General features: G+C 40.5%; 1 protein-coding gene across 1 annotated transcript in view; it reads right to left on the minus strand.

Moving 5' to 3' along the window:
• map3k2 (mitogen-activated protein kinase kinase kinase 2) overlaps nt 1-14,781 on the minus strand; it is a 77,453-nt gene that overhangs the window by 49,468 nt on the left and 13,204 nt on the right. Inside the window, exon 2 of the mRNA XM_028807211.2 lies at nt 1,634-1,707. Within this exon, the coding sequence (XP_028663044.1) occupies nt 1,634-1,637 (4 nt within the window). The 5' untranslated portion in view covers nt 1,638-1,707. The remainder of the gene's footprint in view (nt 1-1,633; nt 1,708-14,781) is intronic.

Here is a 14,781-nt window from a genome sequence, read left to right on the forward strand (position 1 = left end):
GGGAAACTACAGAAGATGTAGTAAGGGTGCTTGGCGTGACATCTGGACAGAGGAAGGAGGAAAAGGAAACCTGGTGGTTGAATGGGGAAGTAAAGGAGAATATAAGGAGGAAGAGGATGGCAAAGAAGAAGTGGGATAGTCAGAGAGATGCAGAAAGCAGACAAGAGTACAAGGAGATAAGGCGCAAGGTGAAGAAAGAGGTGGCGAAGGCTAAAGAAAAGGCACATGATGTGTTGTATAAGAGGATGGACACTAAGGAAGGAGAAAATGACATGTACCAATCAGCTTGACAAAGGGACCGAGCTGGGAAAGATGTGCAGCAGGTTAGGGTGACAAAGGATAAACATGGAAACATACTCACAAGCGAGGAGAGTGTGTTGAGCAGATGGAAAGAGTACTTTGAGAGGCTGATGAATGAAGAGAATGAGAGAGAGAAGACGTTGGATGATGTGGAAATAGTGAATCAGGAAGTGCAATGGATTAGCAAGGAGGAAGTAAGGACAGCTATGAAGAGGATGAAAAATGGAAAGGCCGTTGGTCCAGATGACATACCTGTGGAAGCATGGAGGTGTTTAGGAGAAATGGCCGTATTTGTGGACCTGGAGAAAGCATATGACAGGGTGCCTCAAGAGGAGCTGTGGTATTGTATGAGTTGAAGAAGTCGGGAGTGGCAGAGAAGTATGTAAGAGTTGTACAGGATATGTACGAGGGAATTGTGACAGTGGTAAGGTCTGCGGTAGAAGAGATGGATGCATTCAAGGTGGAGGTGGGATTACATCAGGGATCGGCTCTGAGCCCTTTCTTATTTGCAATGGTGATGGACATGTTGACAGACGAGATTAGACAGGAGTCCCTGTGGTCTATGATGTTTTCGGATGACATTGTGATTTGTAGCGATAGTAGGGAGCAGATTGAGGAGACCCTGAAGAGGTGGAGATATGCTCTAGAGAGGAGAGGAATGAAGGTCAGTAGGAACAAGACAGAATACATGTGTGTAAATGAGAGGGAGGTCAGTGGAATGGTGAGGATGCAAGGAGTAGAGCTGGCGAAGGTGGATGAGATTAAATACTTGGGATCAACAGTACAGAGTAATGGGGATTGTAGAAGAGAGGTGAAAAAGAGAGTGCTGGCAGGGTGGAATAGGTGGAGAAGAGTGTCAGGAGCAATTTGTGACAGACGGGTATCAGCAAGAGTGAAATGGAAGGTCTATAGGACAGTAGTGAGACCAGCTATGTTATATGGGTTGGAGATGGTGTCACCAACCAGAAAGCAGGAGACCAAACTGGAGGTAGCAGAGTTAAAGATGCTAAGATTTAAACTGGGTGGGATGGATAGGATCAGAGAGAAGAGATTGTGTTGGTTTGGACATGTGCAGAGGAAAGATGCTGAGTATATTGGGAGAAGGATGCTAAGGATAGACCTGACAGGGAAGAGGTAAAGAGGGAGGCCTAAGCGAAGGTTTATGGATGTGGTGAGAGAGTACATGCAGGTGAGGGGTGTAACAGAGCAAGATGCAGAGGACAGAAAGGTATGGAAGAAGAAGCCGAAAGAAGAAGATGTATTTGAAATAAAAAGACAATAATAAGACAATGTGAGCCACAATTAAAGTAGCAAACTGAGAAAAAAAACTTACCCATAGCAGCAGCAGGCTAATAGACCCAAGTCTTAAAGGAAAGTGTTTTCTTCCATTAGCAGTCCCTTTTCTACCTGAAAAATGGAAATATTCCATAAATATGTGCAAAAAGATACATTATCATCAAATTTCACTAATGTAGTAAGAAATAAAACAGTAATCCTCTTTTCCTCCATGATAGCCTTCAGAACAGAGAGGTTTGGAAATATACATATTCAGAATGCACAAAATGTATTTGTGCAGGCAGGACAATTAATTTTTATTTAAAACTAATAGAAAAAATCTATTTACAGTACTAATGAATTGGCAGTGAATGAGGGAAATGCAGACAACTTGGCAGAATACTGAAAAAAATTAAATACTTGATTTTTTTGGCAGGGAGGTATTGATTTAGGTTTGAAGGACTGCATTGTATGTATTATTAAGCTGTGCTGGAGTATTCCAGGAAGAGTTTACAAACAGGAAGTTTTCTAATATAAATCAGGGTAGGTGAAAAAGGGAGAGTCTACTGGTAGGTTAGGACCTTGAAATCTACGTTTGGAAACCATTGGTTGTGTACAAAGATATTTGTAAGAGCTTTTTATTTAATTTTCCTAAAATTTCTCATATGTTACTGTACCAGTTACCCAAAAATGTGATTTTGCACTGCCAAGTCTGACTTGTGGATGTTTTTCTTTCTCCATGTTGTCATAGCAACATATGTGGTAGGCAACTCCCTACATCTTTAACACTAGAATTACCAGAGCCTACAAAAAAACTTGTAGATCCAACCCGCCTTAAATCCCATCGCACCCCTCAGTCAGCATCTTTTGTCCTGTAAATGTGCCGATAAAGACAAGCAGCCTGCTATTCCATCCCTCCACCACCACAGAACGTGCACAAAGTTCTCCCAGCTCATGCCTCGATTATCAGGGAGTGAAGTGCTGGAGTTTTAGAGTGGAAATAATAGAACGTTATTTGGAACACATGCATTTCATGTGTGTTTCGTTTCTACAATAATCTGTGTAAACACATTGTTAAAACAGAAATGTTTTAAGACAAAATGTTGGCATAAACTATATAATGTGTGTGGCCTGAAGTCCAAAGATCAAATAAACACTTTCACAAAAGGTTCAAGGATAAGACAACAGTTTCCGTGGTGCAGCGGTAAGATCTGCTAACTTGTAATCAAGAGTCCCCTGGTTCGATCCTGACTGCCCCCTATATTTGCCATTTTCAGTAGTGAGCTGCTCTTATTGTTAATATTATACAGTACACACATCAATTTCGTTTGCGTCTGTAACAGATGGTGTACATTTATAGTGCTTGTAAAAGTTACCTTTTTTTCTCACTTTTATTCTCTCAGTCACGATCACGATACATACTACCAAACCCCACCCCACCCCCACCCCCCCAGGGATCTGACGCAGTTAGTTTTTATTTGAAACTGGGAATAACTATAGATGTGAGTGGCGTTTTGAGGCAACAGAACTGGACATTCTCTGATCTGGATGGATAAAAGCTGACACACAAATGCTGGTGAATCTGCCTTTTTTGTATCTCACCGTCACTTGATTTTTTTTATTCAGTTTTATTGAGTGTTCCTGCTCACGCGGAATTAGTATGCACCTTACGGTCTATGAAAAACAGAGACATAGGTATATATGATAATTGGAATTATTAATTTTATGACCTGTATAGTACATTTCGGAAAACATTGTGGCACAGATGCAACATTATTCATAGTATTCATATTTATTTGCATAACATCTTGCGGTTGTAATCAGTGACTGTGTGTGTTTTTTTTCCTGATCTTGCCAGTCTCCATGTTGCTGTATGGTGTTATTTCTTTTGTACTCCAGGACATGCAGAGGAAAGAATAGTACAGAGAGGTCAGTTCAGCGCTATATGCAATCATCACATTCAAATGTTAACAGTTCACACACACGCAAGGACCATCCTTTCTACATTTACGACATGTGTACCTGTTGCAATGTACACACTTCTCTCTGTGCTGTGGATTCTATTACACACCTGAAAGAAAGAGACAATATATGTGACATTTTGAAGAAATCATTTTATGACCTGAATAGTACCAATCAGAAAACATCATCGCACTAATGCAATATCTATATATATAATTCACTAAAGCAGCAGACCATGGGCAGGCAAGACGCAAGACAGAGCCCCGCCCACCAACAATTCACTAAGGAGCCAACCATGGGATACGCACGACAGAGCCACGCCCATTGCAGGCAAGACGCAAGACAGAGCCATGCCCATAATTCACTAAGGCAGCCCAAGCAACCGACCATGGGCAGGCAGAGAGTGACACACACACACACACAGGCGTGCGCGAGAGAGAGAGACACACACACACACAGGCGCGCGAGAGAGAGACACGCACACACAGGCGTGAGGGAGAGACACACACACACACAGGCGCAAGAGAGAGCGACACACACACACACACACAGGCACGCGAGAGAGAAGGAGCTGGACACATACCGCAGAGAAGGCAGTTAAAGAATGCACCGGGCTTGATTTTGTTTTCACTTCTGTTTACAGCTATCGGTTCGTAGCATGCATTGTTGCAATGTTACTTTTCTTGGTGGTTTATTAAATTAGCGATTTTTCAAATGTTCATTTTTTTCGCTGTGCTTAAAACTCATTAGAAAAGTGCTTTTACCGAGCGGTTCGTAGCGCTATAGTGTGAACTCTTGCAGTGTTAAGTTTTCTGTGTTGTACAAGGTTTTCTCAGTGTTATTCAATGTTTTTACATTTAGTTTACTATTATGCTGTGCATTCTATGGTATACTCTTCTATCTATATATACAAGTAAGCCCGCGATTTGCTAGCGAATCAGAAATCCAAGAATGGCAATCAGTTTCTGTTCCGTCCGATATTTGGATGGATGACATATCATGGAGGGTGGGTGCGTCTGGGGAAATGTCATTAAATTCAATAAGCATATCTGTACTAAAGCGGTTTCGTTTTGTGGAGACGTGATTCTGTTGCCTTTGCTGACACCGACTGCTGGCAGTGAACAGGTTGTGTTGTTTGGGCGCCACCTACTGACTCTGGGGCGTGCGCCACGGCGCACTATGCGCCTCGGTGGGAAGCCGCTGCGTGATGAAATATCATGGAGGGTATATGCGGTGGTGTGGGCGGTCGTGTCCGGGCAGCTGTAGTTCACAGGTCGTAGGCATGGTAAAGTTTCCATTTAATTCAATAACCCTATTTGAACTAAAGCGGTTTCTTTGTGTGGGTGCCTTTGTTCATTGTTTGTATCCATGACTGTACAGGTTGTGTTGTTTGGGCGCTCACAGGTTGTGTTGTCTGGGCGCCACCTACTGACTCTGGGAAGCCGCCACGTTTGTCTCTGGGGCGGGCGCCACGGCACAGCACGTTGTGTTATTTGGGCGCCACCTACTGACTCTGGGAAGCCGCTGCGTTTGACTCTGGGGCGGGTGCCGCCGCCGCCTTTTGGGAAGCCGCTGCGTTTGACTCTGGGGCGGGCGTATATATATATAATTCACTAAGGCAGCCGACCATGGCAGGCAAGACGCAAGACAGAGCCAGTTTTCAGTCACGGACAATTGTATGTTGCTCTCTCCAGAGTTCCATCTTTTCATTCACTCACAGTCGTATCCTCAAACCCACCACATTTGGACAACTGTGTCTTTCAGGAAGTCTTCACACATCAATAAATAATTATGTGGCGTATGCCATGCCACGGGTTGGCTAGTTATTTGAAAACGAACAGTGCCTGATTGGGTGTGAATTTATGCTGGCGCTGTTACTTAGAGTCAGGAGGGGTGGAGTGGGGGGGGTGCGGAGGCGGGTACAGCGTGATCGTGATTGAGAGAATAAAACTGAAAAAAGCTAACTTTTACAAGTACCATAAATTTATGCCCAATGTCACATATATTTGTCTCTTTCTTTTTTTCTCCGTGCTGCGTTGACATCATGCACCAGAAGGTGTGAGCTTATTCAGTGCTGAACACACAGGTGGTCGGTTGCTGTGTGCTATAACACGCTTGACCTGACGGCTATCAACGCACATGTACTGTGCAGGGCATGTACAGGAGCCACTGAGAAAAGAGTGTTCATGGCTCACCTTGCAGAGGAACTTCATCGTCACATCTTACTAGAAAAGGCGATGGAAAAAGAAAAGGTGGATGTAACATTGACAAGCTTTTGTTCCAGACAACCGCTTTCATCAGGAAAGTAAAATGAATCAGCGCCAGGTGCAATTTCAATGTAATAGGAACCAAAGCATAGAGAGAAGTGTGCGCATTGCAACAGGTACACATCGTAAATGTAGAAAGGACAGTCCTTGCGTGTGTGTGAACTGTTAACATTTGAATTTGATGATTGCATATAGCGCTGAACTGACCTCTCTGTACTATTCTTTCCTCTGCATGTCCTGGAGTTCAAAAGAAACACCACCATACAGCAACATGGAGACTGGCAAGATCGGGGAAAAAAAGACACACAGTCACTGATTACAACCGCAAGATGTTATACGAATGAATATGACTGCTATGAATAATGTTGCATCTGTGCCACAATGTTTTCCAAAATGTACTATACAGGTCATAAAATGAATAATTCCAAATATCATCTATATTACTAAATGACAGTTTAATTTATGCACGGACGGCGGACGCACCGAAGCGCATGCGCACTGTGACTCAGTGCTCCAGAGTCAAACCCAGCGGCTTCCCAGAGTCAGTAGGTGGTGCCCAAACAACACAACCTGTAAACTAAACTTGCTCTAATCCACTGTACCAGCAGTCTGTGTGGCATATTTGAATCACATAACGGTAATTCAGTATTAAAAGTAAGTTGAATTATGATTCCTAACAGTAAACGACATCTACCTAACGACATAGCCACAGAAAAACATAAACGAGACCGCGCCGACAACACGCTTCTGACACAGCAGAGGCAAAGGAGTCACGGCTCCAAATGGAAAGAGCTCACCGATTAGTAATATAAAACCGAGCCCGTACTTCCCAGAGTCAGTACGTGGCGCCCAAACAACACAACCTGTAAACTAAACTTGCTCTAATGCACTGTGCCAGCAGTCAATGTGGCATATTCAAACCCAGCGGCTTCCCAGAGTCAGTAGGTGGCGCCCAAACAACACAACCTGTAAGCTAAACTTGCTCTAATCCACTGTGCCAGCAGTCTGTGTGGCATATTTGAATCACATAACAGTAATTCAGTATTAAAAATAAGTTGAATTATGCTTCCTAACAGTAAACGACGTCTACCTAACGACACAGCCACAGAAAAACAAAAACGAGACCGCGCCGACAACGCGCTTCTGACGCAGCAGAGGCAAAGGAGTCACGGCTCCAAATGGAAAGAGCTCACAGATTAGTAATACAAAACCGAGCCTGTACTTCCCAGAGTCAGTACGTGGCGCCCAAACAACACAACCTGTAAACTAAACTTGCTCTAATCCACTGTGCCGGCAGTCAGTGTGGCATATTTGAATCACATGACGGTAATACAGTATTAAAAGTATGTTGGATTATGCTTCCTGACAGTAAACGACTTCTACCTAACGACACAACCACAGAACAACAAAGACAAGACAGCATGGATAAAGACAATACACGGAGGCTACTATAACGTGCATTAGAAACACCAGAAGCAAAGACGTCACAGCTCCACAATGAAAGACCTCAACTAACGAAAATACAAAAACGAGCCCGTATGGATAAAAACAATGAACAAAGGCGCCCACAACATGCTTCTGAAACAGCACAGGCAAAGGAGTCACAGCTCCAAAAAGAAACAGCTCAACGATTAGAAATACAAAAACGAGCCCGTATGGCTGCAATCTGTGAACTAAACCTGAGGTAAAGCATGCACGCCAGGTTGTACAGCCGCCCGAACGCGACCGCCCACACCAGTGCATATACCACCTTCATTTACTAATGTAGCCCTCCATGCCCGGATCTGCCGCCTGGTCACTTCAGCACGCGAATCCGCCGCCGTCAGCAAACAACTTCTAGCTGATGAAACAGCCATAGAAAAACAAAAAAGACACTGCATGGATAAAAACAATAAACGAAGGCACCTACAACGCGCTTCTGAAACACCAGAACCAGATGAGTCACAGCTCCAAAAGAAACCGCTTTAGTACAAATATGTTTATTTAATTAAATGAAAAATGTCCCAGGACGCACCCACCCTCCATGATATTGCATCCCTCCAAATATCGGAGGGAACAGAAAGTGATTGCCATTCTTGGATTTGCGATTCTTTCGAGAATCGCGGGGTTACTGGTATATACCTATGTCTCTGTTTTCATAGACCATAAGGTGCATACTAATTCAGCGTAAGCAGGAACACTCAATAAAACTGAATAAAAAAAAATCAAGTGACGGTGAGATACAAAAAAGGCAGATTCACCAGCGTTTGTGTGTCAGCTTTTATCCATCCAGATCAGAGAATGTCCAGTACCATTGCCTCAAAACACCACTCACATCTACAGTTATTCCCAGTTTCAAATAAAAACTAACAGTGTCAGATCCCTGCGGGGGGGCGGTAGTATGTATCATGATCATGACCGAGAGAATAAAAGTGAAAAAAAAAAACTAACTTTTACAAGTACTATAAATGTACGCCATCTGTTACAGACACAAACCAAATGTATTTGTGTACTGTATAACATTAACAATAAGAGCAGCTCACTACTGAAAACGGCAAATATAGGAGTCAGTCGGGATCAAACGGGAACTCTTGATTACAAGTCAGCAGATCTTACCGCTACACCATGGAAGTTGTTGTATCGTCCTTGAACCTTTTATAAAAGTGTTTATTTGATCTTTGGACTTCAGGCTTCACACATTATATAGTTTATGCCAAAATTTTGTCATTTACTACTAAAATATGAAAAATGTTTCTGTTTTAACAATGTGTTTACACAGATTATTATAGAAACATAACACACATGAAATGCATTTGTTCCAAACAACGACCTATTTTTTCCACTCAAACTCCAGCACTTCACTCCCAGAAAATCAAGACACGAGCTGGGAGAACTTTGTGCATGTTGTGTGGCGGTGGGGGGGATGTAATAGCAGGCTGCTTGCCACTTGTCTTTATCTGCACATTCACAGGACAAAAGACGCTGATGGAGAGGTGCGATGGGATTTAAGGTGGGCTGGATCTACGAGTTTTTTCGTAAGCTCTGGTCATTCTTGTATTAAATCAAGAATGATCAAGAGAGCAAAGGCAACTATATCCAAAGTGATCTTCATGCATTACCTGTTTCAGCATAAAACCCAAACTTCCAAGAAACACTCTTATGTTACTACAGATTGATTGCTTCCTTGCAAACACATAAAAGCATAAAATTGCTTAAATAAAAAGGGTATATAGTGCAGATATTTATGTTGATGTCTTGCTGTTTCTCATACTAAAGGACAATCAGCTAACGGCCATTAATGCACCAGATTATTGATACCTAAAGTAAGGTAAAGTATTCCTAATCAGAAAATTTTCCACAGCATATTATCCTTGTGTTTAACATATTTCCACGGACAAAACACAAGGAATGCTGTATTAGACATGCTACAGTATATTTGACAATCCAGACAGTATTTGAACTAAAAAGGGAGGAAACATGTCACTTAAAAAACGTTCAGAAGCCCAATAAGGGGATTCTACAGGCAGTTAAGTTTCATTTTTATTGCCAATTTTAAGATTTAAATTTATAAGCATATATTTTCAGTGCATAATTAATATATAATATAGCAGCTGAAAAGTTGTTTCAATACATTATGTCCAACTTACTGAATTTGTACTTCTAAGAGCTGTACGTAAAGACTTCACAGTCTTCTTTACCAATCAAAATCAGCTTCCTAATGTGTTAACTCATTGGTGTAAATTCTTTTTTTCTCTTTGCCCCCCATGATCTGACTTACAGTATTTGCCTGTAATAATAGAGAATTCTGGGGGTTAATTTCTGTGAAATATACTTCACACTGATGTTGTCACTTATTGACATCCAGCCAGCAAACTCCTCAACATGGTTCTGCTTGGCAAAAAAATATTTAAAACTCCATAACTATTAATTTTCTTGTTTACATTAGCACTAAGAAATTTTAAAAAACCTCCTTATATCAGTAGCAATCATATGACTTCAGCTTTAAAATCTCATTTGTCATATAGTTTACTTCAATGTACAGTATAATTTCACAAAAATCAAACTGTCACTCCATGCACAGCTTCAAATGAACCTAGACTGTCTGACAAATTGATTTTGAAGGGGCTCACTTTCTGCACACTTTATAGTATTGAATATTTAATTTTAAAAGGATACATTTGGCATTTTTGCCGATCAATCCACTTTCAGTAACCCATAACAACAAAGTGAAATCATGTTTTCAGTAAGATTTGCAAATGAATTAAAATTCAAAACTGAAATTTCTCATCTATGTAAGTATTCTGTCCCTTTACTTTTACACTCCTCTTTGCTTTAATTATCCTGAAGGTGTGTCTAGAACTTGATTGGAGTTCAACTGTAGCACTGTTTATCTCCTGCCTAATACCATTCCTACGGTGAAGCATGATGATGGCTTTGATGGCAGCATCATGCTATTTGGGCTGCTTCTCAGTAGCATAGACAAGAAAGCTGGTCAGAATTGTGGGAAAGATCCATGCAGCCTACTAAAGAGAGGTCCTTGAAAAAAAAAAAAAACTGTTTCTAGAAGTCACACAACCACTTGTTGTCAGTGTGACACCCCGTGTAGTGGGAATTGGGGTCACCAGCCTACACTCTAGGTGTCTAGTATGTGGGACCGAGCATGACCAGGATGATGGTGTAAGACAGGGACACACAGACACAAAAAGGGTTGGGTTTTTTGAAAAATAAAGTGAGGTTTTATTTACAGGTGCACTTAAAGAAAAACAAAAATAATGTCCTGCGGAATTTATACTGTATATCGATTCACAGTCCAATACCGCAAAGGACACACAAAAACAGCAATTAAATGGAGCCCAGAAATTACTATATACAGTATTTACAGTGTTTCCTGAAAGTCCCAAATGAAAAAGTAAAATACACACAAATTAGTGAAACCCATATATATATATATATATATATATATATATATATATATATATATATATATATATATATACACACATACACAAAAGCAAAATGTGAAGCTGTCTTCCTCCACAGTGATCCAAGTCAGGAAGCTGCTCCTCCAAACAGTATATAATACAGGATTCACCGAAAAATATTCAAGATACAGAAAAAAAAATGTATATACAAAAATAAACAGTGCACCAATAACCACAACCCAATAAATACCTCCACCAAAGTTAATCCAGAGATATTTATATATACAAGAAAAATATGTTTACAATAATCATGGCAGAAGCAGTAAATCGCTGTTCTACCAAGTACTTTTCTCTAGCAAGATCTAGTCAGAAGAGCCAGCATCTAGAGGCCTTCATTCCTTTTTGTATTCAGTGCCCTCGCGCCGACCAATTAAACTGCACTCCGTCATCCCTCCGTAGGCACGCGATGATGTGAACACGTCTTCGAAAAGTGGCATCTCCTGCCCCGCATAATTACTATAAAAAATTGAGCAGCCGGCGCACGCGCATAGCTGTGCTGGCTTTTGAGACGCTGACTGTGCTTCTGCCTAAAGTAAAAGTAAGCACTTTCCATTTTTTCCTCCTTCCCCTGAGCTACAGCCCAGACAACTGCAAACACAGGATCCCTTTTCTAGACCGCGGTAAACTAATATTAAGGCGCTTCGCACTTTCTTTTGCACATATACGGTTATGAGGTCGCGGGAGGCATGCACAGGAGTGGAGGACCGACAGTGCCATCCCGGCCGGTCAATGGCAGAGCTGTCTCTCCAGTCTACACGAGACCCACCGTAACACTCCTCAAAAGGCGCTAATATGGTCAGCAAAGACGTCTCTCTATACTATATACTTTAAAAGAAAAAGGCGGGTTTCCTTTCTTTATACCTTTTTTCCTTTTATCCCAAACCAAAGCCACCCTCTTAACACTGCAGAGGACACTAAACAAATTTTCTTTAATTGCTGGTGATGCCAGTAAGGCACATTACCACAGTCAGTACTAACATGGACATAATTTGTTTAGAGTTGAACAATCACCATTCTTCTATTGTTTCTACTTTTATTTGGAGTAAAAGCGAGTATCAATGAGGTGAACTCTGAGGAGTTCCAATCTCTCTAAATTTGGCAAAATTGTGGAAATGTTCAGAACTTCGTTAAATTCAACAAAATGCATTGAAGCCAATGGAAAAGGAGGAACTGAACTAGTTTAGAGTGGATTATAATGGTCCAATGATCTTTTAAGCATCCCTGAAAGGTAGGGAAGCATATGTCAACTAGGGCTGCACAGTATACAGGTACTGAAAAAGTTCAGAAAAACACAATTATTAAAATTGAACAGTACCGGCATTTTAGATATCAAAAGTTAACAGTAGTTTTGAAAGACCTTGTGCTCAGATCTTTGTTCTTCCACCATCTGAAATGCTGTTGACTTTGTGGGGAATATACAGTACTTTTTATCACTGCAACATGTGAAACTTGTCACTGACGTATTATGGAGAGCTTTCATTTCTGTAGCACGAAAATATAATAAATTTTCCTCGACTTCCATCTCAAAACCTATTAAAAATTCCATCTCAGAAGACTGACAGCAAAGACATGTATAAGAAAGGCATGGAGAGGAGGAATTGACAGATGAGCTTGAAAGATGAAGAGACTGTGGCACTAGAATAACAAAGAAGAAAAACATTTTTAAACACAGTGGGCATATAGAGTTGCTTTCCATGGTACTTGCAGTGCTGTGTACATGTATGCATCTAAATTGCATTTTATAAAGGCTTAATTCTGTATAAATACATAAATAGCAAATTATTTACCAGTCGGTACAGTTTTGTGGTAATCTCCATGGCTAGTGGCAATACCACTATAGTGCAAAAGTCAAAGCTACATGAAAATCAGACAGTAAATAATTCAGTTAACAGCCTCTAATTAACATTTAATGCAATTACTTAATCTGTTCCGTAAGGAGTGGCTCATTTCATAGCAAAATTTATAACAAGGTGCTTAACGTAGTGGATGGGTGTAGAATGCTGTGGAGCTCATAATATTGCAGGACAGAGAGAAAGAAGAAAGCACAGTGCAGTAAAGTGAAGATATACAGTAGACACATCTGCATTTACTTATTTATGTATATATGTATGTATGTATGTACGTCACAGACTAGATATATGCTCACAATGTCCCAAACCAATGTTTATTGGGTAAAATTTTGATAAATAAACCACATCTAGAAAATCCTGTATTGAAAAAAATTGGAGGAACACGCTCAAATGAGAACAAGATTTTAAACAGAAGACTTGCCTCCTCATTCATTCTTTGGTCAGGCCCAGCTATAGCTCATTCATTGTCTGACAATGTGTGGTCCTTAGAGATCAAAAAAAAAAAAAAAAATTCAGCAATAACATTATCAGGTGGGAGGTATGTGTTGTACTTGTGCTTATCTGAGGTGCTTCAACAAGAACAAGGTCAATTCACAAGTACAGTATTACAAACTAATAATGAACAAATCTGGAAATACAGCAGTGTGACTTCATGACCAACAAACAAGACAAAGAGGTGAGTCTTCAATTTAAATGCTTAATCCTGTCTGAAAGTGCTCATCATTTATGCATGTGTGGATTTTCCGGAAACAGTTTAGTTAACAATATTTTAGCCAAATCACATGTGCTTGGGACACTGTGAGCATATGACTGGATACCTGACACAGGATTAAGTAGATTATGCAACACGAGTAATCCGAGATCTTTTCATCGATATTTTGATATTGCTTGCTGTTGTTCAACGTTGGCCCCTACTGATGCCAATTTTATTACGAATTTTGTTATCTCCATTTTCCTTTAAAATGTTTTGAATTTTAAAACACAGAAAATACCTCAGGTGTTTGGTGCAATCAATGGCTCACATATCCTTATTCGTGCACCAAGTGACGGGTGTTGGGATTATGTTAACAGGAAAGGCTGGACATCTATTGTTCTTCAGGCGGTCGCTGATGACAGATTAATGATCGGGAACATTTGCGTTGGGTCACCTGGTAGTGCTCATGATACTGCTGTATTCACCACATTATATTTGTCATGTGACCTAAATGCGAAAAAGTGTTTCCACTGCAGTTTTGCAAATTATTGTTTTGTCGAATCGTCTGAAAAACCACCTCAAGCGAGCATATAAACTTTTTTGCAAATTTTGACACTCTCTTTTTTTTTTTAAAATTCCATTCCCATTACCATTTTCTTGTTTTGCAATTTCAAAATGCACATTTAAGAGGTTAATGGAAACACGGCAAATAAATCATGTAGAGACCATGGCAAACAAAAAAGAATTATGATTGTACTCTTGCAGTTTTAAATTCAACAACACCACTCAAAGCCAGAATATTTCAATGGACTGCAATATGTGGCAGTTCATCAGTTCATCACTAATTGGAAATCCAAACATGCCATGCCAGAATATAAGCATACCATTTTAACACATATGCTCTGTATAATGTAGTAGTCAAAATGACAGAAAGATATTGCAACAGACAGAAACACATTTTAGCTTTGGTGGTCTGTGTGCACATGTGTCTCTCCTGTCGCTGCGCTCATTACAATGTACATTCCATTAAGTGTCAGTTACTTTGTGCTACTGAGTTCCTGAAAAAAACAGCAATTTTAGCTTTTTATTTTCTCTTAGTGTCAAGGCTTTTGTTGAGTTTCCTTTGCTCTCCCCCTGAAATTCCGGAGGTTTAAACTTCATGGCCTGGAGGAATTTGGGGAAGGTATTTTAGATAGAAGCCCTGTGGACATAGCATTTGCAGTCCTGGATTTTGCAGCTATTCACTACAAACATTTTAATGGTTTGTCCCCAGATGTGTATTCTCATTTGGAATTTGTGTCTGGCCCTACGAGACACATGAATCCCAAGGCAAATGGCATGTAACAGAGACATATGCATTGCATGGTGTACTACAAACATTAACGCTGAGGTCTACATTGGTTATTTAGATTTCTACCCATCTTAGATAAGTAGCATGGCTACTGTAAAGATATTTTTAGAATTTACATAAA

Source organism: Erpetoichthys calabaricus, chromosome 8 (genome assembly GCF_900747795.2).
Source record: "Erpetoichthys calabaricus chromosome 8, fErpCal1.3, whole genome shotgun sequence".
NCBI lineage: Eukaryota > Metazoa > Chordata > Cladistia > Polypteriformes > Polypteridae > Erpetoichthys > Erpetoichthys calabaricus.